Source organism: Ammodytes marinus (genome assembly GCF_949987685.1).
Source record: "Ammodytes marinus genome assembly, chromosome: 20".
NCBI classification, from domain to species: Eukaryota; Metazoa; Chordata; class Actinopteri; order Uranoscopiformes; family Ammodytidae; genus Ammodytes; species Ammodytes marinus.
In genome coordinates this window covers 8,258,381-8,285,616 of record NC_137224.1, presented here as the reverse complement: position 1 = coordinate 8,285,616, position 27,236 = coordinate 8,258,381, and the positions used below count along the sequence as shown (strand labels likewise).

At 40.0% G+C, this 27,236-nt stretch overlaps 3 protein-coding genes across 3 annotated transcripts in view; 2 read left to right on the top strand and 1 right to left on the bottom strand.

The window, feature by feature from the left end:
• Positions 1-5,177: 5,177 nt before the first annotated feature.
• tbata (thymus, brain and testes associated) lies at positions 5,178-10,377 on the top strand (the record flags this gene model as incomplete). The annotated part of the gene is made up of 7 exons (XM_080049728.1): positions 5,178-5,370; positions 6,528-6,698; positions 6,818-6,906; positions 9,015-9,164; positions 9,472-9,553; positions 10,077-10,242; positions 10,329-10,377. The coding sequence occupies 7 exons, from the start codon at positions 5,178-5,180 to the stop codon at positions 10,375-10,377; spliced, it is 900 nt and encodes a 299-aa protein (XP_079905854.1).
• Positions 10,378-19,057: 8,680 nt separating this feature from the next.
• Positions 19,058-24,257, top strand: star2 (steroidogenic acute regulatory protein 2; the record flags this gene model as incomplete). Its single annotated transcript, XM_080049724.1, has 7 exons — positions 19,058-19,121; positions 19,259-19,366; positions 19,450-19,583; positions 21,041-21,199; positions 21,870-22,054; positions 22,679-22,772; positions 24,147-24,257. The coding sequence occupies 7 exons, from the start codon at positions 19,058-19,060 to the stop codon at positions 24,255-24,257; spliced, it is 855 nt and encodes a 284-aa protein (XP_079905850.1).
• A 614-nt stretch (positions 24,258-24,871) lies between these two features.
• The window catches only part of adamts14 (ADAM metallopeptidase with thrombospondin type 1 motif, 14), a 41,022-nt gene continuing 38,657 nt past the window's right edge, over positions 24,872-27,236 (bottom strand). The window contains exon 22 of the mRNA XM_080048627.1: positions 24,872-27,119. Within this exon, the coding sequence (XP_079904753.1) occupies positions 26,536-27,119 (584 nt within the window). The 3' untranslated portion in view covers positions 24,872-26,535. The remainder of the gene's footprint in view (positions 27,120-27,236) is intronic.

Below are 27,236 nucleotides of genomic sequence, written 5' to 3'. Positions count from 1 at the left end.
GAAGTCTTACACATGTTATTAAGAGCTTGGTGTGAGACAAAGAACTGAATAATGAAAAAAAAAATCTTTGAATTTCGAACATAAAAAAAATTTGTTTGTATGACGAATCCGTATAACATGCTGCAATCTACTATATATTAAAACTTTAAGAACATTATTATCTGTTCAAATCTTTAATTTGACAAGAAATTGCCAATGCATTGCTTCCTGTAAGCCTTAGCAGAAACAACATTGTTATTCCAGATAGAAAGTAAGTTCTCACACAATATTCCAACCACCGGACAGAAGAAATATTAGTACATTGTTAAAGCCTGTTACTTTACTAAACTGCCATGTCTCAGTCAGAACGCAGAGAGAACTGAATAATTCCAAGGTGATGTCTCTTGATGTTGGTTCACAAAGCCTCAAATGGTTTAGGGCCGAAATACATTAGTGATCTGCTGATACATTTTGAACCGTCCAGAGCCCTTAGGTCATCTGGGACAGGTCTACTACTACAGTCCCCAGAGTTAGGACTAAACAAGGAGAAGCTGCTTTCAATTTTTATGCTCCAAATATCTGGAACAAACTTCCAGAAAACTCGAGGTCCGCTGCTAGTCTCAGCTTAAATCAAGTCTGAAGACTTTCCTGTTTCCATTTTAAAGCTGGGGTGGAGGATTTGGGGAGAAAATGGCAGTTGGGATAGAGATTCGAATCCAAATACCTCAACCGCTCCACTTGTTCTCTTTGGTCCCTCCCCTATGGTCCCTCCCTGACACGCTCTACACCAGTGGTTCTCAATTACTTTCTGTCATGCCCCCCCTAGGAGACAGACATTTTTTCGCGCCCCCCCCTAAATTTAAATACTATTGAGAACCTGCTAATATTTATTTATTTATCTGTACAAAACCACTGTATGAGTTTCTGGCACGAGCATTCTGCATACAATCACCTTATTATCAAATTAGATAACAAAAATTAGCTGAGATATCTTCTGCAGCAAAAGAAGATCAAAGTTCAGTTTATTAGCTCAATTTGTAACATTTAAATAAGACTGCTCAGTCTGAGTCAATCTCAGGACAGAGAAACAAGAGCAAATGATTCACTGAGGTTTGCATTTTATTCAAAACATTTTTAAACTGTAAACATAGTTAAGTTTTTTTATTATTATAGGCCAATAGGCCTTCTGTGATGCGATAACCAATAATTAATTAATGTTATTATTAGTGTACTTGCTTGATTTATTGTTAAATAGCCTACAGAGACAACACTTGGAGACACATGTGGACATTTATTTACTGCAAATCGCGGCCTTTCGCGCGGATATGACCATACACAAGCACACATAGCTAGCACAAAAAAAAATATATATATTTTTTTTTTGGTCAGTTGGAAATCAAGGCAGCCCGCGCCCCCCCCCCCCCTGACAACTCACGGCGCCCCCCCGGGGGGGCGCGCCCCACCATTTGAGAAGCACTGCTCTACACCAACAAAGTCGTGCCTAAGTGAATGGACAGTCCCAACAGCCAATAAGAACAGAGAATCGGAGCATCGCTCTGATAGGTCAAAGTGTCAGCTCATGTTAACTTTGACCAATCAGAAATCACATACCCCAGCTTTAACTTTTTTTTTAATGTTCTATTTCTACTCATTAGCGTTTAGATGTTTTATTTCTATTCATTCACTTTTCTAATGTGTATGTATTTTAATCTTGCCCCTGTAAAGCACTTTGAATGGCCTTGTGTCTGAATTGTGCTATATACTGTAAATAAACTTGCCTTGCCTTGCCTTGGAAAATAAAACTGTTTTTAGGGCATTATTCAATACTATTTTGCACAATGAAATGTTTTACATAGACAGACACAAGGCAAAGGGTTGACAAAGAAATAGAACAAGGTCATGTAAATGTATATAAATGCATTAAAAGAAAGAAAAAAAACCTTGTTGATAAAATGTAATTATTTAGATTTTGATCAAATATCTAGCCTATAGGGATTAATGTCTCTCTCTCTCTCTCTCTCTCTCTCTCTCTCTCTCTCTCTCTCTCTCTCTCTCTCTCTCTCTCTCTCTCTCTCTCTCTCTCTCTATAACCATTTGATGATGAAATATGGTCCAGTCATTCATGTTCCCCTCAGGATGCATTGTAATAAACTTGAGATGTACCGTATATAATAAAGGTTGTGAAATAATGATTGCCTTTGGTTAAGCAAAGATCTTGTAAAATGCCAAGATAACCGACCACGCATGATCATTATCATTGCTTGTGTGTGGATGGGAGAACCTGCTGATCTACAAATATTTAGCTCATCATAGTGCTAATTACAGTGTTACCTATAGGCTTTAACTTAAAAACAACACAAAATCACAAGTATAATGTAGCCTACAGTACACACACACTAACCACTGCCCACAACTGACATGATTTCAAAGTTATTTTATATAATTTTCAAAATTATTTTCAATTTATTTTTCAAGGAAATACATTGTTTTCAAATGGGCTTATGAACCCCAGATCCCCCCTTGCACGCTTGGTCTTTGGACTTCTGTTTTTCGTAAATCCTGCTAGGACCACTTGCTGGGACTTTATCCTTCATTTGCAGAAGCCCACAGACCAACCAATAGAAATCAAGCAGAGTAAGGCCCACTTCCTAAATGAATGCTTTCTGATTAATGATTAAGGCCAATTCCAACATCTTGTGTTTGTGACCAACATAACCAAGTGAGTAAGCACACTCTCGCGTGCATGTTTTTGTCATTGATGGCTTTATTCTTGGGATAATACATCTTTTATTTCACAGTTCTCTGTGGAGTTTGAATGTTGCAGTGTCCTGGGAAAGCTATACTGTATTTTAGTGGGAGAGTATGGAGTCTCCTGTGCCCTGAGAGCAATGAGTGCATTTCCTTTTCTAAATTGGACTCAACAACATAGCTCAAAAGACCGATTTTTAAGTGAAATGTCACTTTTAGTTTGCCACAGGTGACATGCTGTGACAGCTGTCTAAGACACATGTGACAGCTGCCTGTCACATAACATAAAGCGTTGTATAGAAACACCCTAACACACTGTGAAGTACGCCTCTAACTGTGGATAAGTGAGGAGGCTCAGGCAGAGAGGTCTGTTCGGTGCTGATGTGTGGGCATTTATTAATACACTACAGTATGTGCAGTGGACTGACATAAGAACATTATCTACCACAACACCTATCCCTACCCTTCCCCCACCGACTAATTAAGGTGGATTATATATCATGTATCAGTGTGGGAGGTCTACACACCCTTTGGCCCTAAAAATATCTACACATTATAGAATAAGCTTCATAATTAAATTGTTGTTGTTGTTGCAATAACTAGTGTTGTAGTCAAGACCACATAAATCAAGACCAAATCATTACGGATATCAGAAGGGATTCAGACCAAGACAAGATGGTGGCGGGGTCCCTAAGAGATATTGGTGAGAAGCTCAGTCATCTGTGAGATAGTCTGAGTTATAAACGCTGCTCCATTGCATAGAAATGAGCCAGTTGAGGTGGTTAGGGCATGTGGTAAGGATGCCCCCTGAGCGCCTACTTTAGGGTGGTGAGATTATCTCCATATTGGCCTAGGAACACCTTGGGATCCCCCAGACATAGCTGGTTAATGTGGCTCGGGAAAGGGAAGTGATACGAAGGAGAAATCCTGGCAGATCAGGCTGACACAGATCTGCTCTAATCAGCGAGCTGTTCAAGTTCAGAGGCATTGTCAGAAATGTGAGAAAGATTTCCCAGTGGTTGAAGTTGACTCCCTCGCCCCCAAGTCTACATGTATCTGGTATGATTCAAACCTTGTTGCTACAATGGCCTTCTTCTCCACAAATTAAAGCAATATCTTAAAACTTCTTCGAGTAACGTTTAAATGTTAATTAAACAGTTTTAATGTTCCCTCTGATGATCATAAATTACCTGCAACAGTCAAAAAGGTTTAGTAGTTATTATTAATGCCTTTGCAGGGATCCGATTTTTCCAATATTCACTTGCTTTCTTGGGCGCTTTTATCCAAAGGTGCCATGAGAATCAACAGAAACTGAAAGCTCCTCGTAGCTTCTTTGAATACAGTAAACTAAATAGAAATACAATATTCAAAGTGACATTCATTCCAAAATAAAGTTATATAATGTTAACATGTAATGCATACAGTCTGTTCAGTGATAATAATGTAATTATTAGTTGAGTTTCCTAATGCTAAATTAAGATGTATGTATTCTAAATTCCAGACATGGCAATAAAGGCAGAGACATGTTAATGTGAACAGCATTGAGTGGATAGACTCATTGTAAAGAATGAACAGTTTTTACTTTATTTACCTGTACAGGGGGACTGTACTCACTCATTCTGTCTGTATTTTTTTGTTCTTTATTTTAATTTTATTAATTTCTTCCCTTGAAAGTGCAGGGAAGACTGCAGTGGCCACAGTAATAATTAATGTATAACTGGAAACAGTAAAAATGTAGTTTAAATATGACAAGCGTTGTGTTGCGCTTCGCATAATTTTTATGTAAATTACTGTTTACTTGATGAACAAATGATCATATCTGCTCCTGAATACATGTGCCTCTTTGCTGCGGAAGTTTTCTATTGTCAGAAGAAATTACTTAATTAAATTACTTTTCAACAATGAGACCATTTCTGTACTCACTCAATTTAATTTAATTAAATAAACAAGATAGCTTCATTCCAGCCTCTTTGCATATGAATCATGTCCAAATGAAATAGTTGAAAAATGCCAATCACTCATTGTGCACATATGCCATTGTTCAATGTTTAATCCTGTTTCTAAGCAACAGAGGCAACACAGGGCATTAAATACCAAAGGCAATGAGCTTGTGGCTGTTTAAGAGGTAACGTGGTTCTTATTTTGTCTTAATAAATCTGCAATTATTTCCAGGTAGATTTCTTTCTGGACGAACACAAATCTTAAATGTTTCGGTCAAATTTAAAAATGCAAAGTCATCTTTGTACTCTTGGGTGTGAGTGATTTCTGTCTTCTTCCTTTTTAATAAGTGTTTTAGTAAGTGTTTTACAGCATGTGTGCTCACAACTTTGCAATCACAAGTTTCTGTATTCACCACCTCATGTAAGGACCTTCAGTTATAAATCATTTATCATACATTTTCTTTTCTTTTTTTCTCCAGATTTTAATAAAACCGTCAGCTGCCACTCAATATGTCGATGGCACGGAGTCTAAACTCCAGGGGGACAACAGGAGAGAGGAGCCGCAGTCAAACTAACCCTGTGCCGTTCACCTCTGAATTGACCAAAAGACTGACGACAAGCAGTCCACGCTTTGGTGCCTTGAGCCATCACTCATTCTTCTCCCGGCACAACCCTCATCCACACAGGGTGAGGCATATTCAAGGTGAGCATGCAGGAAGAAAGGCATGTCCTTTAAATTATCTACTGTATATTTTTCTTGTTACAGTAAGTTGCTTGAAAGATTTATGGAGCCTTGTCATATTCTTTCCTAAATTATGTTAAATTAATGTTTTCAACTATGCATCCTTCAGTTCCTGCAATTTTATTGTTTGGCTCTGGAAAATAATGGTTATTTATTTATTCAAGGGCAATTGAAAACATGAACATATTGAGCTCTCTCTGAACCCTCTTGTGGTTTTCCGGTCAAATTTGATTGATTTAAAAGTTTTCTCCTTGAAAAATGTAGTTTATTTGACCTGATTATCTGATCCGTCATGAGGTTGCATGACCTTGTTAACACTGGGCTACTGAATACACTGAATTAATTAAGATATTTTTATTTTTGTTTTATGATCTCAGGGTTAACTTTTGCAACAAACAACAACAGCCATTAGAAATTAATGGATGTGTAATGTAGGTAACTATAGGTTTCACGTAAGCCCTAGCTACTTCAGCATGCATTTCAATAGAGAACACCATTCCCCATTAAAAGTCACTATCAGGCACTTATATGGACGTTCCCATGTTGGCTGGAATGAGTGTTCACACAAAGAAATACTGATAGAATACTCGAACTCTTACTCAATACTGAATTGCATTCAGGAAATTGTTAACACTTACATGTACATATTCTCACTAAAACACCAGTATATATTATCATCAATTGTGACTTCAGGTGACGACCTGTCAGATCTTCTTACTATTGATTTAGCCTAAAAAGACTTAGTAATTTTAACATTAACAAGCTCCTTATTCCGAAATTGCAGTGAGTTGTCCTCCTTCCGGCTAATAATCATAATTCATATATTTCATGAGCAGCTGTATCGGACCCTGGAATAGCAATATGGTACATGAAAGAGACGTTCCGTTTCTGACTGAGAAGTAGGTCTATTTCTTCAGGGCATTCCATTGATTGTACCAAACTATCACTTTTCCTTGTTTGTGTGTGTGTGTGTGTGTGTGTGTGTGTGTGTGTGTGTGTGTGTGTGTGTGTGTGTGTGTGTGTGTGTGTGTGTGTGTGTGTGTGTGTGCGCGCGTGTGTGTTTGCGTGCGTGTGTGTGTGTGTAAGCTGTGAATATTATGCTTTTCTCTGTCCCTCAGGACTCAATGGTAGGCCCGTTTGCATGGTGAGAGATGATTGGTATGTCACCTCATCATTATTCCCTCATCCACTTCTTAAAAGCCACATCCTCAGGAAAGCAACAGATCCATCTATCACTTTTCCGCTTGCTCAGAATCTTCATGGAATCAGTGACAACAAAAGCAAATCAGGTATGCAAACACTCCAACATGGCGCCTGTACTTTCTCGTTACTCTTCCAAACCACTGCTTTCAAAGAAACCCGTTGACCATCAAAATAAAAGGAATAATTTTTCTTCTTTCGTTCATAGCACTGTTCTCAGCAGCTTGGAGGGATGAGCTTAAAGAACTTGCTACAAAAGTCAGTTTGTCTCCTCAAGCTCAAAAGGACCAAAAAGAGGTACGTGTTTACATGCAGAGCGGGTGACTGAGAGATCGGCTTTATGAAACGCGCACACTATTTAAGTGATCACTATATGAATAAAGAGCGATTTAACACTTATATTAACATAAATAAATTGCTTACTTCACCTTTAAAGTGAGTACAAGGAACTTTAGTTTTTTGTTGATTTTGGCGGCCTCTTTGGACAAAAGCGGTAGAGTTCCTACGACACCAGTGCCTGCTGTCATGAATATCTTTGCTAGCGTAAGCAGGAGAACAAACCAACCCTTAAATGTATCGTGAATGCTTAGAGCCGCAAAGTAGCTTATCTTGAAAGAAAGGTAGCATGATAGGCTTCACCAGCACACAGCCAGCCCTATTGACTATTGGCCCAATCTCAACTTTCTACAAATGTGGTGCCAGACCTGGAAAACTGCAATATAGATGGCAATTAAACCCCTGTGCCTCTTCCCCCCGGAATGAGTCTCAGAGGTAGCACATCTTCCCAGGTTGTGTGGCCTACACACCCACAACAAGCTAATCTGCCTGGAGGCGTGACGTGACATCAAACACCTCATCAGCACAGTCACTGAGGAGTGAACTTAAAGCGTAAACCGTAACTAAGAAAAGCAAAACCACTTAATGCTTCAGAGCAGAAGTTACATTTACAGTAGTCTGGCATGACCACTTCCGCCAGCGTCTATTCGCTTGCGTCGAAAAGCTACGCTGCCCCATGCGCTGCCCTGACACAGCCCCCTCCTTTTCCGGTTGCTGGCTTTCCCCTATTGTGATCCCCCTCAAATTCGGAAACAATTCGCTCACAGTCAACCCGTGTGCTTATGTGCAGCACTCTCTCTCACACACACACACAGGGTGTGGGAAGTCACATTATTGTAGACAGAAATAAAGTGTGGCGATACTTCGGCGGTCCGGGACGCATCCTAGCCTAGCCTAGCTGTCCAACTTCATTGTACAACTACCCCCGGGCAGAAATGCCCTCATAAACTCTGGAAAATGAAGCGTGGGGGTTTGAATTGAGCACCGGACCTTATAACCAGCTAGATTAAGATCCGCCGTTCCCTTTCTTTGGTGAATTAGGGACTAAGCAGCGGTGTTTTAGCGACGGGGAAAGATTCCAACGGCTTCCACTATCACCTAGCAACTTACGGCTACTTGCTGCAGTTGGTGTAGCGCTCACAACGTCAAAACCCTGTTCTGCCTGTAAACAGACGGACTACGGCTCTGACTACAGCGATAGGAGGTGGTGACATAAGTTCTCGAATGCTATAAATTCTACTCGACCGCCGTAGCCGTCCTCTCAACCGCCGATGATAATGTTACCAGAGATAACACTACGTGGCAAGTTAACTCCGGTTAAGTTATCCCGTGAGCTCCTCGGGGGCTAAAGTGTATGGTGTCTTGACATGCTGGTTAGAAAGCAACACACTATGTATATTCCTTTTGTCTTTAATAGTTTTTGTGTGGCGTTTGCGGGTTTAGCCATTTCTCTGACAGTCTCTGGGCGTGAAGACGTTCCATCAAAATAAGTCCCCCCCCGGCACTATTTTGCAGGACACCGCTGCTGCTTCCCGGGGTTAGCCCCGCCCTAGATGATTGTGATTGGTTTAAACAGATACAAACAGGCTAGCCCAGTTTCCCCCGGTTTCCCCACCCGAATAGACGGCTCTAAACAGAGTGCTTCCAGACCATACTACTTGCTGTAGTTTGGTCTGGCTTTGCGAGACTACATTTACAGTAATAGCATATTCACAATATGATTCAAAGTGCTGCTTGCTAGAGTTTAGGAAAATAATTATGTGGGAGATGATTGCATTTATGTTGATAAAAGATTGTACTTCGTGTTCTGTGCCGGCTAACATGCTAAATTTAGATGGTGAAAAAAGGTCAAAATGATATGTTCTAATATCAGCATTTTAGCCTCGTCCCTGCGAGCTTATTAGCCTGCTTATATTAGCATTCAGCTCAAAAGCACCCTAAGTAGAACCTATAGCACGGGTGTCAAATCTTGATCTTCTAGTTCCCAAATTTCCAAATTTAACAACTAACTAAGGTTATACTCCACTAAGAGCAGTTTCTTTACTGACAAGCATGCTTTTGTATTCCAGGACCAACCTGAGGTGGAACTTGTCAGACGAAAGACCCAATATTCAGCTGAAACTGGGAGAATCATCCCTCCATCCGCAAAGTCTTACCAACACAGATCCTATTCTCAGCGCCCAGCGTATCCTCAGCCTTTCCATGATCAGGAACTCATGGTGAAATAATCCTCCACTTCCACTGATCTTAAGCACTTTTCCCGGCTAGAAAAATATGTATTTCGGGGCTGAATTGAGGCACAGCTGTGTAATATTTGATTCCAGAGAAAAAAAGGGGATGGGGGCTGATCAAAAAGGAGCCTCATTCTCCACAGCAAACAGCTTTTGCCCAAAGTTACACATGATTTGAATTGTCATTGGAAAATATCGTCCAGCATAGCTCTATTACCCTGGCTTTTAGAGAAATCCACTAACTGTATGGGCTTAGCAAGCTAATGTTGTGATGGTCCTAACGCTGTCTTGTCAGGTTTTGGAAGTACTTTGTCAGATCCTCCAGACAGATTCCCTGTCCACAGTGCAGCAGTGGCTTCTTCTTGCAGGACAAAGAGGTAAAATGATGCTTCATCCCATTGTATTAAAAGAGACTCGTATTGTCTAACTCTAAAAACAGTGGATAGGCCTACTATGTACATGTCCCACAGTACAGGCCATTACTTTCATTATACCCTCCTGGCCTGGAAAAAAATATCTTTAGAACTGGACACTATTACAGTTTATAATGTTCATTTATAGTCTCTTCGTTTTGAAACTACAGTTCCCATAAAGCTTTGGGAGCATCACTATTGTCACGGAATCAGTGAATTAGCTGTGGGCTCCAAATTGAACCCCATTTATTTGCCTGTTCTCGTTTAATGTTCTACATTTTGACATTTGGTACAATTGACAGCATTCTGAAATAGCTTTTAGCAGTTTGAAACATACTTTTCCACTGTAATTACATTCAAATCCTGCGATTGGAAATGTAATTCAGTTAATATTTTTCTGTTGATAAGTTTAATTATTTTATACATTGCTTTCTTCATCGGAAGCTCTCATCTTGTTATTATGTGATGTGGTGTGGTGTGCCCTCAGAGAAAGACCTGGTGATGGGGATGATCAAACAAGCTTTGGTTGGGGTGGAGATATCAGGCCATCGTCAACAGAACATCCAGCAGCTCCAGGCATTTCTCCCTGGTGCATCTCCATCAGTTTATGGTCCATCATTCGACCGCTCATGGAGAAAACCACAGAGGACAAGGTCGGGATAATCTGTCAAATTTTCATCATGATAAAAAAAAATGTCAAGCTCAATGTTTTAAACATCTGTTTTATTTACCTCCGTAGCTCATACAGGGGGAACCAAGGTCTCAGCAATGACAAACCAGGTGACTGAATGATCTGCTATCTTACTGTAAAGGTTCAGTAAGCGGAATGGTCAGTTTAGCTAACTTCCTGTCAGTTACTGCAGTTAGCAGTCCCCACCCTTGTCCCCACATCATCACATTAATGCACTGCGGTCTTCAAGAAGTGAGTTATCCAGCATCATCTCATATCCGTAAGTGTGATAAAACATGATAAAACCAATCAAAACAGACATTGGGAAGGATTTTTACCTGCTCCGCCATTGTAGGCACATACACATTAACCCATCTGTTGCTCTGCATGTGCACCGTCAGTGAGACGGGTGCCGGTTTGTAGCGTTCTCTCTTCTTATTGGATACCAGTAGTGGGTTCACAAAAGTTTATTTTTCCGATTACATGCACAGCGGGTGACTCTCTTAACTAGAAATCGGCTTTATAAAACACGCACACTGTATAAGTGATCACTGTATGAATAAAGAGCGATTTAATACTTATATTAACATAAATAAATCGCTTACTTCACCTTTAATGGAATTCAGTTTGTTCATTATTCCAAAGACTTGTTGTTGTCCTTTAGCCCCCAAATGGGGAAACAAGCTCCCCATTACAATCCGGACAGAAATGCACTTACATGTTGCACTACCATCGGTGTATGAGTGTGTGTGTGAATGGGTGAATGTGGTAAGATATGTAAAGCGCTTTGGGGCTGAGAAAATCGGCTAGAAAGCGCTATATAAGTCAAGTCCATTTACCATTTTACCATTTACATGAAGCACTTTGTCGTTTGGCTTATTTGAAGCCAATGTACTTACATGATTCTTCTTGTTCGGATTTTGTACCTTCATGTTTGAATGCACTTTGGCTAAAAGCTTCAGCTAAATGAAATGTAACGTACAGACTAATGTGACTCATATGATTCTTTATACAATAATTTAGTTCTGGTGCAGTAATTCAGCTTTTCGACAGCTTTGTTTGTGTATTTCCAATGTAAAGAAATAAATACAGTATAAAAGAGTCAGTCTTTCTTCATATTATCTGTATGTAAGTCAAGAGAAGAAAACTGAACATTACGCTCTTATACTCTTTTAAGCTTGTGACGCAAACACAACGGAACAGATGGAACTGTGTCAAACATTGTGTGACTTTGATTGAGTAATTCTTTTTTACAGAGAGAATTGGAGAAGCAGAGGTCCTTGAAGTCCACTCAGGAGCTCAGAGTAATCTTCAAGATCTTCCACTTCATCACACAGAGAGTGTATAGAGTTCCTCGGTTCTGTTATTAGGGGAATTGATTGGTTCTTCGCTCTCTTGTTCTTCGGTCCCATACTATATTGGTTTTCTTTACCATTGTGCTCAGTAGATGTATCTTAGAAACACGAGCCACTTTAATTAGATATCTCCATTCCATTTGTACTTCAATAATACAACAGGTGGGATAGTGGTACATCACACGGCAGATTTTTTTTTTATGGGAAGAATCCTGTGCTGTGACTGAGAAAAGCCAAGTGAATAGTTTAACAATCAGTTTTGTTTCCTGAATAATTCCAATTTTTTATGCACTTTGCACGATTGTAATGGCCATAAAAAAACGAGTCCCTAATGTATAAGTGGAATGTTTATGAAATTGAATTGCTCAATAAAACATACTAAAAACCGAGAGCTTGTGTGCTGTGGAGTTGTTGAAGGTGCACAAAAGAAACAAAGCAATGCAAGGTGGATGCATTGCCGGCTGCAGGAAGGGCCAAATTGTTTAGTGCAAAGGGCCAGGAGAGCTGAATTACTTGAGGACACTCCTAAGTCAGCCACACGTCTGCCAAGGGCTGGCAAAGACAACCTGCAAGACAGCGGGAGGGGCATAAAAACATTCAAATTTTAACGTGAGGTTTTAGTTTTTTTAGAATTTTTTGGCATACATTAACAAAACTGAAAATTTAAATGTGTTTTCTAAAATATTTTTACTGTGTATGTTGCCAGCAGCCTGTCTCTGGAGATGTGAATTATTGTCAGTCAGTCCACCAAATTTTGTTCAGTATTGCAGTCAGAGAGGGAGATGACCCCCCTTGCTCACTGCATATATCACCAGCTAACCAGAATAGCTTCTCCCACTTTGAAAATAGTGGGGATGACAGTGGTGCTCAAGGACATGTATAAAATTACTTTTAAGTGGTCCACAAAATTAGTTGAGCTTCATGAAAATACATGAGCAATATTTGCATAATTCTGTATTATGGAGAAGCTATTTTTTTTCTTCTTCTCTATCCCTCTCTCTTTCTCTAAAGGTGACACACGTAATGACCTCAGTCTATCACACCGTAGATGAGATTGGATTTGGCAAAATATTAACAAGATCAGGCTAAGTAATGATGTAGTGACTGACAGAATAAAATGTCACCATACCAGAGGCAAATATCAAAACTGACTGTCCTGCTGGCTCCTTCCAGTAAAACAAATGTAAATGTCACAGAAAGGCATTACCTGTCCAAGTCGCCATGATATGAAAAAGATGAATACATGGTGATTGTACAAAATGATGAATTTTGCGATGTGACTGACTGACTGAAAATGATTATTTTTACATTATTTTTGAATAATGATTCAGAACACAAGCCAAATCAAGAACCCACTTGACCTTGCAGGTCAGCACTGCTCTTTTCCTCCTTAAAATGAAATCCACACATCGAGAAGATGCATGTGTGTGTGAATGTGTTTTTTTTCCTTCCCGTTCTGCACCAATCACCAATCTTCAAGACCTGTCAAGGCTCTTGATACTTTTACATCAACTCTATCTGCCATTGCTTTGATTTAAACTTAATTGTGATTTGCACTGTTGGTTCTTTAACATTTTGTTACTTGACTGTCGGTTTCTGTTATAGGCTGAAATGTTATTGATTTCCCATCCTTAATTCTATTCAGTTCTTAGTATTGTACCACAAAAAAAACACCTTATTCATGGAGTACTATGCAAAATAATTGCATTTTGGCAGAGCATACACTATAATGTATCGTATGTCATAAGATGCAACTTGGAGCTGAGTTATAGCCTACCTTTAACACAGAAGGATTTTGTGTTCAATGTACAATAAATAAAACTGAATTTTCTAGAATTGTGACTCTTGGTGAACACTTCAAGTCATGCGACACTTGACCAGCACTTCATAAACAGGATGCATTTCAATCACACTTCACCCAGAATCCCAAATTGCTTCGGTGCCACTCGATGTCTCGACTCAGAGCGATACTTCCATATTCCAAATGCACTTCATCACACACACATGTTGTGAAAGAATAGCGCCGTTCGTGCTTATAATCCAATTGGCTTCGTAGTAGGCAATGTATAGACACGTCCCTTTTTATCCACAAACTAGTCCTTGCAATGAATACCCTGGTGGCGTGACCTCAGATTGAGGTTAGCCGGCCTGGTCAGCAGGTGAAGTTCAGCATTCACGTCACAAATCCTTCTAACAAGGACACCTGTTGGCTCCGGCATGATAAGAGGCAGCTGTTTCTTAGTGCTCTATCAGCTGGTCCCGCAACCAAATATTTTTTTCAAGCATGACACAGGGACCCACACTAATTCATCATATCATATTCATTTATCTAACTCAGCCCCTCAAAAGATATCCAGGTCAGGTGGAAGGAAAATTATTTTTACCTTGAAAAAGAATAAGTAAATGTATGAATAAATCATAAACCTATATATTGTGACCACCATGGAAAGGAGACAGTTTAGTAATGGATGAATAAAGGAATGAACGTGATGAAGAAATCCTTATGGTATGTGGCAACTTAAAAGGAAGTTAGATTAGAGATCGATGAGTTATATCTTGAATCACAATTCATAGGGTAGTTGTTCATTTCCGACTACCATGCATATAGGTGGCAGTGTATACATAGATTACTGAATGAAATTAAAGGAACACTCAAACCATGAGTGGGCCTATATTGAAAACCCTTGTTGCAGTGGTCCCGGTTCGACTTACCCCATAGGTGTAGCAGCAAGCCACTACCATGAAAAGTAATCAGTACAGAAGAATGAATGGATCAAAAATGATCGTGTATAGATATTGTATCACAATATGTATAGAATCACAAATCATCAGCAACAAGGTAATTACCGTAAAAAGAAGTTGGTACAGATGATCAATGGATGAATCAACTAAATGGGGAGGACGGGGGAATGTGAGTCATCGGGTAATGTGAGACACCCCCTGTATCTAGGACACGGAACACATTTTTGGTCGTGTGAGATATATGTTTTCAAAACCCTCTCATTTCCCCTTGGCCATGAAAGAGAGGACCTCATGGTGATGTTGTAAGCATGTTTTTTTCACAAAAATGTCTTTTTTGCAATGGTCTTGTACATTTTCTTGCTGTCTACGCAATTGATTGTTGTCAATTGATTCCGGTAGAAAAACTTCTATCACACATGATGAACTACCAACATATGAAACCATGTGATGATGATAACTGAAGATTAGCCTGAATTGCTGAGAGAGGTAGTTTTTTCTCAAATTGTGGCAGTGGGGTAAAGTGAGACAAATGCTGTGGGGTAAAGTGAGACAGTGTCTGTGCCCTCTTTAAATGAATCCATTATATTTGAGGTAGCAAGGAGGCTAGTTTGAATAGGACAAAAGACAATGTGGGCTGGAGGTGGGGGTTGATGGTTGGGGTGTCAGTGTGGCACAATTAGCCTGTTGACGCTCTTTAAACTGAGTATGTCTTTAATTTAATGTATGTTAAGAGGGAGTTTATACGTTTTCCTTATGTTTCATATGTGTTTATGGAAAGAGTAATTATTTTGGTCCAAATACAGTGTACAGTGTTTATATTTGGCAGTGTAATTGTAAGGATGTAATATCCATAAATCGCCAGTAGATGGCAGGTGCGCTACATGAGCAGCATAGTTGCTGGAAGTCATAGGGTGGAAATCTCGCGTGATTAAGTCAGATGAAGAGATTTCCTGAATAAGAGTACGACCATAGATAGTAAATAATATGGATGTAGCATCCGGGCTGACCTCAGTTATTCACACGGCATCCAATAATCCTGGTTTGTGCGCGTCGCCATCTTGTGAGATTTTTACTCCGCCTCACTCCTCTTGCCGAAAAGGGGAATCGACGTCACGTCGGGGGGAGGGAGATAGCTGACGTATACCTCCGAGGCAAAGTGAGGGACAACGGGCGGAGAGCTGTCACTCAAGAGATCGCGCCAATACATTTTAACCTCTAAAAGAATAAAAACTAGCGTGGGCCAAAACAATTCACCCCCCTCAGTGTTGTCATGGAGATATGACCTAAACATACAGACTAAAATGGTTTTGTGGCCCAGGCTGTAAATAGGTTTAATAAGACTTTGAAAACGGCCCATCTAACAAGTGAGTCAAAGAAAAACTGCTCGTCTTGGCGCCACCCCCAGTGGCACTTTCTGGTTACTACAGTTGTAGGTCACTTCCTTATTGGATGCCGGTAAAAATCACTGAGGTTGGGGCTTGAGTACGACTAAAGAATGCTGTGTAGCAATTGTCAATAATAAGTAAATTTTCTTGCATTTTGCAGGTAAGCTGGTGATGTTAGGTTAGAACGGGTAGTAAAGAGAATGTTTGCACTGTATGGGGATAACACTGTGTTAAGTTATAAACTGTTTGTGAGCGGCTCACCGCATCACCAGGTTGATTAGCCAGTTAGCAGCTAATGTAATGTGCGGCCGCCATGCCCATGTTAGGATAGAAGTATGTAAGCACGGGGCAGATAACTTGACAATGAGCCCTTACGAGGGAGCCCGCTGCTCATATTCATATTCTGTGCGTTGTTTATCGATTATGGCCGTTTATGTAGGTTCATTAAGAAACTGGTGTTGTACTTTTAGATTATCTGTGTGGCATTTCACCATTGTGTTCTATTGTATTGGTTATGTGGGCAATAAGAGAATGCATTGATATGAGAAGGTACACTGTAAAGGTGCCAACACACTGCACACCGCCGCGCGGCGAGTTTACATAGAAAGTCAATGTATTTCGAGCGCCGCCGCGCGAATGGGCGGCCGGCGGCGAGCGGTTCACGCGGCGAGGCCGCCGCAGAAGTTGAAAATATTGAACTTTTTGCCGCGCCGCGATAGCCAATCAGCGTTGAGCTCCTCCCGACCTCACTAGCTTCGGGACGACTGACAGAGGAAATTAAGATGGATGAAAACATAATAGTCACAGTTTGCTCCCATAAGTTCTGTGAATAGCCTCTGTGTCTGTTGCCTGCTGTGTACAGCTATCAGTTTTGCTTTATGAACCAAGTTAGCACCGGTTAGCTTGGGTAAAGCACCATCAGCACAGCAGACTGGTGCTCTCAGCACCGGTTAGCACCAGCGCCAGCATATCCCCAGAGTAGAGAAGGCTACTCTGGTCGGGCGGCGGACACAATATGACCCAATATGATCACGCGGCCAACCGCCGCGCCACAGTGTGTTGGCACCTTAATATTTAGATTTAATTCAGGTCATTAACAGTTTAAATACTATTTGGCTATTTTGTTTATATATTGGATAATTAGGAAGTGTATCCATTATTTCAGAGACTCTTGATGTTATTTTGTTATTATTTTGATTGTCAGATGAAGAGATTTCCTGAATACGAGTACGACTAAAGAATGCTGTGTAGCAATTGTCAATAATAAGTCAATTTTCTTGCATTTTGCAGAAAACAACAATAAATGTGTAGCACCATGCAGACTGAGCCTGTTGGTTTTCATTCTGAGCCCCGCTACATCAGCAAGGGCATGGTTTGGCACGTATGCTGTATGTGGGGGACAGAAGAGTGACCTTTAACATCAATAGACTCTAAGAAATACTGTATGTCTTTAAGCACTTTGAGTGGCCTTGTGTTTGAATTGTGCTATATAAATAAACTTGCCTTGCCTTGCCTTGCCTTTATTCAATGAATGATCCCAATAAAACAAATGCAGAAAAAAAGACTCAAAAGATGGAAAATGACAGCTGGGTCTAGTCCTGTTCTGAGTCCCAGACTGTTCTGGTTCTGATAGTCCTTTGCTCTGACCCCCAGACACTAGCTGGCTCTAAGGGTCCTGTGTTCTGACCCCCAGACTGTGTTTTAATCTAACTGGTTCTATCTGGCATTTGAATGTTAATTATTGAATATGATGTATGTGTTGTATTTGGTCAGAGTTACTTTCAAGTGTTTAGAATTTTTTTTTGCTTAATTGACCAAACCCCATGATTCTGTTACTAGTCCGACATTAGTTTTGTAATATTTGGTAGCTGTCAGGATTCTAACTATTACAATTTGTGTTGTTATGGTAGTTTAGAGTGGAAAAAGTAAGTGGTTCAGTTTACCCCCTTGATTTTTCTGGTCTGTCTCAGTTTACCCCACAGCTGGGGTAAAGTGAGACACATGACAATTTTTTTTAAAACAATCATATTTTCACTGCCCTTTGTATTGAATAAATTCTGCTAATGCCCATTTCTAAGAAACATCCTGAATTAATGGGAAATGTGTACATTTGAGTGATAAATCATTTTAGCTCGCTTAGAGGGGAGCAAATGTAAAAAGTGTCTCAGATTACCCCATTCTCCCCTATGTATAAATTCAATTAAATCTAAGGAGGAACCTTTACTGTGTATATCGGGATCATAATTCACACACATACAGCACATGGTTAATGTGAATAACATGAATAAAAGGTACTGATGAACCAATATTGTGCTATGGGTGCATACAGTACATTGTAACTAGCTCTTAATCCGAAAAGAGGTCAGAAATGGATGATTGAATGAAAATTAAATAGAGGCAAAAAACATGAATTCATTCAATATAAATAAATGATAAGCCTTTTCTTCAAGGGCCATTATTACTCACAGCGCCATTGTCACTAGCCAAAATATTCTCTCTGACCTGTCTGAGCCACTCACAATTATCATGCTTGTCGACAGTCCCCCAGGAAAGAAATTATGAAAATACTGAATCGTGGGAATTTACTCCACGGAACGAAAGGACTTTAGACCATATCAAATGTACGTGGCTACAAGTGTGGAGGTTGTGCATCTTGCATGATAATTAGTATCTTAGTCGACAACCCCTCTGACGTGATTAACAATTATACTACTTAGCGTGAAGAGCGTTCAATTGTTCAGGGGTAATGAGAGAGTCCGTCATTGAAACCCTAGAATTATCACTTATATATGGAATTAATTTTTTTCTCATCATAGCAATCATAGCATCCATTATGATTAACCCCACATACTCCACTGTTTAATTAGACCATTTGTGAGGCATGTAAATATTTCATTATCAGTGGGTTTTCACTTTATCCCCTGCTGGTTTATTAGTGTGATGTTTGTCCTTACAAAGCTGGTCTTATCTTCATACATATATACACACAGTATATACTGTATATATACTGCCAATCTCTGTATGTTTCAGTTAGCTGTAAAGAGGCATAATTTGATTTAATTATAAAAATAACTTGTTTAATTTGCACAAATAATAATCATAGCTCTCCATGTTCGATAGTTTCTCTCTGAATGCATCTAAAGCTGTGTTTTTAAGTCAATTAGAGTCTTGTCGTGTGTGTGACCTTCAGAACAGGATTTAAAAAACAAAGCTATCTTGTTCTCGCCCTTATCATGGTAGAGCGTCCTTCATGTGCCATATAAAGCCCAGAGACATGCTCTGCTACACGGCTGTCACTGCCAAAAAGACAGACAACATGCTGCCTGCTGTTGTAAAGCTCTGCTGTGGAATCTCCTACCCACATCTGAGGAGTATGGCAGGTAAACACTACAAAGGACTTATCTCTTCATTCCTTTTCATGAAAATTCTGATTGTAGCGATTAAGACTATTGAGTTCTTGCTGTTTTCTATAAAATGTTTTGTAACTTTTGCACTCCTGAACTGTTCAATCATGCAGGACTTCAACGCACAGCTGTGGCAGTGATAGGCCAGGAGATCACACACCTGCATAGATCGGGACAGAGCCAACATCGCATGAGAACACAAACTGGATTACAGTATAATGGTAAAACAAATCAGAAAGAAAATCTGTTTTCAAGTTTTTCAAAGTGCAGTTGTTTAAATATTACTAAGCAGAACATTTTGCAGAGCCCAAACCTGGAACAAACATACAGCCATCTGATGAAGATCAGCTGTATTATGTACAGCAAGGCCAAGAAGCAATGCGGAAGGCTCTCAGTATGCTGGAAGAGAAAGACGGATGGAAGGTCGAGATCACAGAGGTAACATCAATCAAAATGTATTATAGCCTTAATTAACATTAAATAATGCCTCAAATGGCTGTACAAAATGCAAATATCAGAACAACACCATAAACTATAAAAAGAAGAGAAATTACTTCATCTAATGGGTTATGAAGAAGACATTTGAGATAATAAGTGACTACTCACAGTCACTTGATTATATTTTGGGTAATAGTGTAGTATTTAGGACAGAAACTGGGTAATGTGAAAGGCAGATGCAAAGAGGTGTGTTTTGAGTTTGCCTTGAAAATAATCGACTGAGCTACAGTAGTGTCTTGGATTTGTATGGGAAGAACCATTAAAGGGATAGTTCAGTATTTTTGAAGTTGGGTTGTATGAGATACTTATGCATAGTAGCCTATGTCTGCGACCTTATGGAAATTGGCGGTCAGTGCATTCATTTTAAAACGTTTTGGTGAGACGCCGCTGCAACAGGAGTCAGCATTGTACTGTTGCCAGACGAAAAACGGTTTATCGTCTTGTATATAAATGCTTACCTAAAAACTATCCGTCCGTTCAATTATATGCTAAATTTAGGATTCTTTTCAACGCTGATTTGTGGTCTGATACGTCTATTATTTTTGCACAGAAACACTTTACAATATGGTCCATACAATTGTAGTAACTACTACATAGATATGAGTTCCCAACTACATAGTTTTTTTTTTTTTTTTTTAAACTACTACATAGATATGCATTACCTACTACATAGTTTTTTATAGTTTTCTTTTTAGGATATATCCGTCTCGTGAATACGAAGTTCGAGTATCTCTACCAACAAAGTCACCTGTGACCCCTCGTGACACCAGAAGGCTATATATTCCGGTTTCGACAGAGGCTCTGTTTCCAGAGAACACAAGGATTCTGAATGACTTGGAACTCTGCCGGTCATCCATGATTCATAGAACCTGAGGTCCATACGTAACTCTACGTTCTATTTCATCGTTACTGACCACCAGAGGCGGTGCTTCAAGCACTGGATGACCAATACCAACAAGGTCACAAATAATCCAAGCACCCACCTCAATGTTTGGAGACAGCAGAGGTTGTCATCAGGACCACGCCCATTAGATGGGGAGTAGCAACGTTGAAAAAAAAACCTATGTAGTAGTCACTATAAAATAAAAAATAAACTATATAGTAGGTAATGCATATCTATGTAGTAGTAACTAAAACACATTTAAAAAACCTATGAAGTAGGTAATGCATTTCTATGGAAGCCAATGAGTGAATTAATTAATGAATGAAATGCAGCCTCAGTCACAGGATCAAATGTCCTGGTTCTATAGGTAATATCATGGCAGTGGTATTTTGAATAGGTTGTCCTTTGCTTACTTATGCTTGATTACAGTAAACGGCAATCTTGGTTAAAGTGCCTTGTATATTGTATTGGTTGAAGTTACATTTTGGTCTTTTTGTCTGATGCTACTTTTCAGAGCAACGGGGATGTGATCTGTAGCAAAGTGATGCCAGGCCCTAGGAAGGTCTTCAGATTGGAGGCGGTCCTTGATGGCAGCGTGGAACAACTGTACGACCTCCTGTTTGTCAGAGTGCAGGAGATGCATCAGTGGAACCCCAGCATACAGCAAATCAAAGTGAGCTGCTGACCTTATATAGACAACATGAGGCTGCTGATGATAACTGGATATTTCAGGTTATATGTTACCTAATAACCTATTAAGAAATGTATGTTACATAGAAGCAAGTAATATTGAAGAAGCCTGAGTTTAAAGGAAATCTGTATTTCAGATAAAGGTGGAGTCAGCGATTCTGGAGAATGCTTGTTGACAAAATCACTTTCTGTCAAAATCAGTGAATATTTCCACGTGATCCGCTACCTGTCCGTTCTGTGTGTGTGCTGCCTGAAACTAATCCAGTGTTCCCTTTGATGGTCTGGATAAATATGCAGCCTAGGCTCTGTAAACAGGTATGTAAACAAAGGATATGTAAACAAAGGAGGTCCACTGTAGCAACATGCCCGTTTACAAAACCTAGGCTGTGCATTTACACTGTATTTCTCTTCAGCGCACACAATCCAGACAGGTAGCGTATTATTATGAAGAGATATTCACTTAGACAAAAACATGTTTTTGACAACAAGCATTAAGCACCTTTAATGTTTAAGTTAAATTACGTCTATTTGTTTTCCCCATTTCTGTTTATAGCCATAAGTAATTGACATAATTAATTGCTAGAACTTTCATTACAAGTTGCAGTTCAGTGCTTTCCAAAGTTAAATTTGATATTTGTCTCGCTGATGTATAGGTTCTGAAGCAAGTTGGACCGGAAACAATTGTAACTCATGAGGTTTCAGCCGGGACAGCAGGGAATCTGATTGGCCAAAGGGATTTCTTGAGTGTCAGGCACAGCTGCAAAGAAAAGTCAAGTGTTTATCTGGGAGGAGCAGCGATTCAGCTGGAGTCCTTCCCACATCAGGCTGGCTTTGTGAGGTAGGATCATACTGCACAATAGTCTGCAAAACAAGAAATATTTATACTGCAAACTCAACAGAATTTCAATGGAACTGTTCTTGGTTTATTTGTTTTAAGGATGGCTTTTAATCTAATTGTTGATGAATGAATGACCCCTTCATTTGCAGAATGGGTACAATTCTGTTTCAACTGACCTGGGCATCAATCGTCATGTGCTAAAACATATTCATCGCTTCTTTTCATTTTGTCTCATGGTAGGCGACTGAGTAGAGAGGAAAAATAGTATTTGATTATAAACAAAAGCATTAGATAGAATTGAAATGTTGACCTGATGAAAAAAGATCACCCAAGTCAACAGAATTCATCCTGTCAGGGACATGAATTTAGTTTACAAATCGTTTACCAAAATGTATGCCTGGACAAAAATGGTAGAGGGACAGAATAATATTAGCATACTTTGAGGCATTTCACAACAGGGCCCATAACATTTGAGTTAATTTAAAATAAAACTAAACCCAAGAAAGATAAAGCAGCTTGTGGACGTTCTAGTGTGGAAATAAACATACAGTATGGACAAGCACATTATCCACAACAAACCTAGAAATTCAAGTGATGATAATCATTTTGTTGATATTTTTATAGAGCTGAGGATGGACCAACCTGCATCATCATTCAAGCTCTTGGCGAGGATATGCGAAAAAGTCGTTTCACATGGCTGCTTAATATGGACGTTAAGGTAAATTCACTTGAACTTTACCTTTCCATTTAGTGAGTTTCTAAGGCTGGCCATGTACTGCCGTATGTAACTGGTAAACACACTCGGCAACAACACTACAACAAAACCTTACAACAGTACACAACCAATCTCTTTTAAGTAGAGCAATTTGAAGAAATTACTCTCAAACATCTGTTATCTCTTAAAGATGCTCTTGGTAGATGTAGAGCACCTTGTTTGTTTCCTCCCGGAATTAACAGCCCAGAACCCAGCAGACACAAATTACTTAGAAATTTGAAAAATTATTTTTTGATAAGGGGTGGTTTATGGAGAAAGAAAATCGAATCACAGCTTATCGATGACCTGGCTACTGAATTGAGGAACAAGATCTTGAGAGGCCAGAGTAAGCAACACAAAGGTATAACGGCAGGATGTGAGGAATAAGGAGCTGATCGTGAACATTTAATCAACTTCTTGTAGAGTGCATTGCAGCTGGTGTTTATTGGAATGAAGTGTTGGTGATTCAATATGAAGGCAGCATCTTATCATTGTGACTGGTCAAAATTAAGCTTTAAGGCCTTTTCGTCAAATTTTGTACAAACGCACACTTTCACTCGAGGATGAACTGATTAGATTTTGGAGGTACAATGTTACTGTGACCTTAGATATTGACAGGGTGCAGTGACCTTGTACAATATTTATTATAGCTTCTTAGGAGCGTTGCCTTCTTTAAAGCATTGCCTGCCACTGCTGTACTTTCACTGTTCGGCAGTGTATGCCTGGCAGAGGCCTATAACCAGCCAGGTGCTTATTCTTGTCAGTAGTATTTTGCAGCTCCTTTGACACTTCTCCTTTCTACGCAATATTTGCAGTAACATTGACATTTCTGCATACCTATCAATGTTTCGCCGTTCCGTTTAAGCATATTTTTTTGTTAACTTTTTGAAATCTTCATACTTCTTCAGCAATCCAGTTTAGACGCAGCTTTTCAGCATCCAGCAATCACACACATTTTCTACAGGAAATGCATTATCTAGTTCAGGTGCTGTGTACTTGGTCTACTGGGTCCCAATAGACTCCTCCGTAGGGTCAGGAGATTTAAAACATAGGAACAGGCTAGTGAATGGAGCTGCAAGAAAATGATTCTTTGTGAAACTACTGTTATTCTTATGTTGATTATCTTTTTTTTCCAGGCTTGCAGAACAGCATTTGCATTATTTAAATTTTTTTATGAAAACAGAAATGGCATAATTGCTGAACTTGCTGAACACACCGATTCATATTTTCCATAGGGGAACTACCTTTGCATATTTCATATTCATCGTTCAGCAGCAGACCAGCGAGCTTATACTCACTCTCTTGGTTACCAAGAATGCCTGATTTTTCGTTTCCCAGGGCTGGCTGCCAAAGTCTATTGTCAATCAGGCTTTGCCCCGAGCACAGCTGGATTTCACCAGACACTTGCGCAGACGTCTCACGGCGAGTGCCCCCCTGCAGGCAGACTGAGTCTGTGACACGCACATGACAGTGTCATCACTCAGGGCCAGACCGGGAGACCTACGGCCCTGCTGCTCAGCATAACACTGCCCTTTTAACAAGAGTGGAGATGCTGCCTGCAGGAGACGCTCAGCTCCAAACAACAGGGACCAGCTATAGCAGCCCAATGCCAGGCAGGAACAAGGATGCTGGTTTACAATAGGAAATAATGTCACGGTGTGCTACTCAAACCTCATTGAGATTTCCTGATCAGGAGTCATTACTTGTGTGTCGGGACATGACTAAATGCAATGACTGTGAATAAAGTGCTTGAATGTGAATAATTTGACTGGCTCATTTTCATCCATCAGATTCTAAGAAGGTTTTGAGTACCACATTAATTAATCAACAGTACATAAAAGGGGCCTTATTCCACCACCTCAGACAGTAGATCCACAGTGCTTGACTCCATTTCTATTGAATTAATCTGAGGGACATTAATCTTCATATTGGGGTACACTTTCTCCTCTGAGTAACACAAGACCCAGAGCCTATTATATCAAGATTGAATGTAGGCCAAATAGAGGAAAGTGAAATAAGAAAATCTCAGTTCTTTCAAACGTGTTTTACTTTGTTTTCTCCGTACCACTTAAAAATTCAATAAATATTAACATTTAAAGCTTTCATTCACGTACGTATATACAATAACTATACAATTAACATAATGATGTTATGAACTGCAATGCAGGAATGGTGTAACAGTATAACCAACCACAGCCTGTAGACTTACAGCATCGTCTGTATTTTCCAATTGCAACATACTTTCCGTTCTTCTCCTGGTTGTTATTTTTTTTTTTTATAACTTGAAATTTACACTATATACATTATTATCTGAAAAATATATCAGTAACAAAAACAAAACAGAGAAAAGTTTTTTTCTTAAATCTTTTCGTTTTGAAAGCGGTAGTGACTGACTTCCACAAATGCAGACGGAGGGCATGCTACAGTGGGGTTGGCTTACAAACAGTCGTGATTTTCGACCAGTGAGGATAATCACCAGTACGTTGGATTGTGGGACCAAAAAAAAAAAGAGAAAAAAAAAGAAAAAGAGCACCGGGGACAGAGAAGCCAGGAGGCTGCCTGATGATATGGAGTCTACAGTGTGCGGCTGAATAATTGTAGACTTAACAGGTGTTTTTCTGACCAATGAGAATGAGACATTTTCAAACCCATTATGAACTGGCAGATAACCGAAATTACATGTTAGGAACAAGGCTTATTTACTTTCTTGTTGGCATTTTGGTAAATAAGCTAATACACTCGTGTGTTGAAAACTCAATGATGAGATTGATGTCACTCTCATTTCTGTAAACACAAAGCTGGAGTTAGGAGGCAACTAGGGGTGAACAGGGAAAAAGTTGTGTAAGGGGCTTTTAGGTGCTTCAGCTATAATTTGTGTGAAGGTAAAACAAAGAAGACATGCTATCATTATCAACTGTTTCCCCCTGCTTCCAGTCTTTGTGTGTGCTCTCAGCCTCCCAAACCTTTCTTTTGAAGGAGCTTTCAATGTTTTGTAGAGAACTAATGAAATGGAAAGTGTAGCAGGCAATGACTTGGTAAATAATAGTAAATGAATTTCTATTTCAAACCTCTTGAAAAGGGAAAATAAATTCAAATGATCAATCTGCATATTTTGTGTCATCTAATCAACTGCATCACTACACTTCTATATGTATTTTTGGATTTGGCATCCTATCAATTGATTATAGTTGAACACTGCCAGGGTCTACAGTTATTCAGGGCACACGCTCTGGTCTCCATAGCTGACACCTGCACCTCTAAAACCATGGCCTTTGACCTCTCCTCACATGTTCACAATACAAGTTCAATAGTAGTTCTAATGCACTTGAAAAAAATAATACAGGCTTACACAACTGTACACAGATAAAAACATGAGTGTAGCAATGCAGTCATCACATTTTGAACACGTCTTGTAGTCGTTTTAGTTTACAGCACCTGACAACTTTTTTTTCTTCTTCTTCGGTTTCATATTTGAAGCATTTGAGGGCAGAGCGACGCTGCACACAGATCACTCTGGAGTGTTGATGAGGTAACCGTCACTGGTATATGGTCTAAGTTTCACTGGCATGGAAAAAAAAATCTTTGTAAAAAAAAAAAAGTAATAAAATATTTGCAGCAAGACTGCGAGTCCATCAGACGCTGCAAAGGTTTGAGGTGATGTTTTTCGAGACCGTCTCACTGAGCAGCACGTTCACACAACAACACTCACTACTCACTCACTCACTGTTCAATTCTGAGCTGACAGGGTCCTTTGACTCAAGTCCCTCTCCGATCCTAAATTGTCCTTTCTTGACCTGGCAGCGACTGGGCCTAAAGTGCTGTTTGGACTGTGCTCTTTAGAGGCACCTCCACTGGGGTCTGCTGTGGGCCGCGGGGGCCCTGGAGGTAGAAGAGGCCCCGGGTCTGAGTCACCGTTCCCAGCTGTGAGGAGGGAGTCTGGGGTGGGAGCCTGGGGCAGAGCAGCACCTTTAATGGATGGCGAGGCTTCGGTGGTAGCGGAGGGGGTCGGCACCAGGAGAGTGGAGCGAAGCATCCGTCTGGCGATGGCTTTAGTGGTTTGCGGTGGGCTCTGGGTGGTGGCGTGTGGAGGAGGAGCCTTGGGTGTTGCATCGTGGGAAGGGGAAGAAGGGACAGAGGTTTCAGGTCCAACCGAAATCCCCGGGGTGTCTAGGAGGTCAGGATTGTGCGTGTCGAGGTTTTCTTTCTTGTTGCAAGACTCGCAACAAAGCTTATTATATCCGGGGATGGAACAATAACGAGCGAGAACCTCCATTTGACAGAAAATTGATTTATCCCCGAGACACGGCTCATCTGGAAAAAGATATAGGAGACAGGACGTCACTGAGAGCAAGATTGAAGAACAAATGTGTGCGCTGAATTGTTCAGGTTTAGGTTTGGGTCAAGGTGATTGATGAAGCATAAAAATGA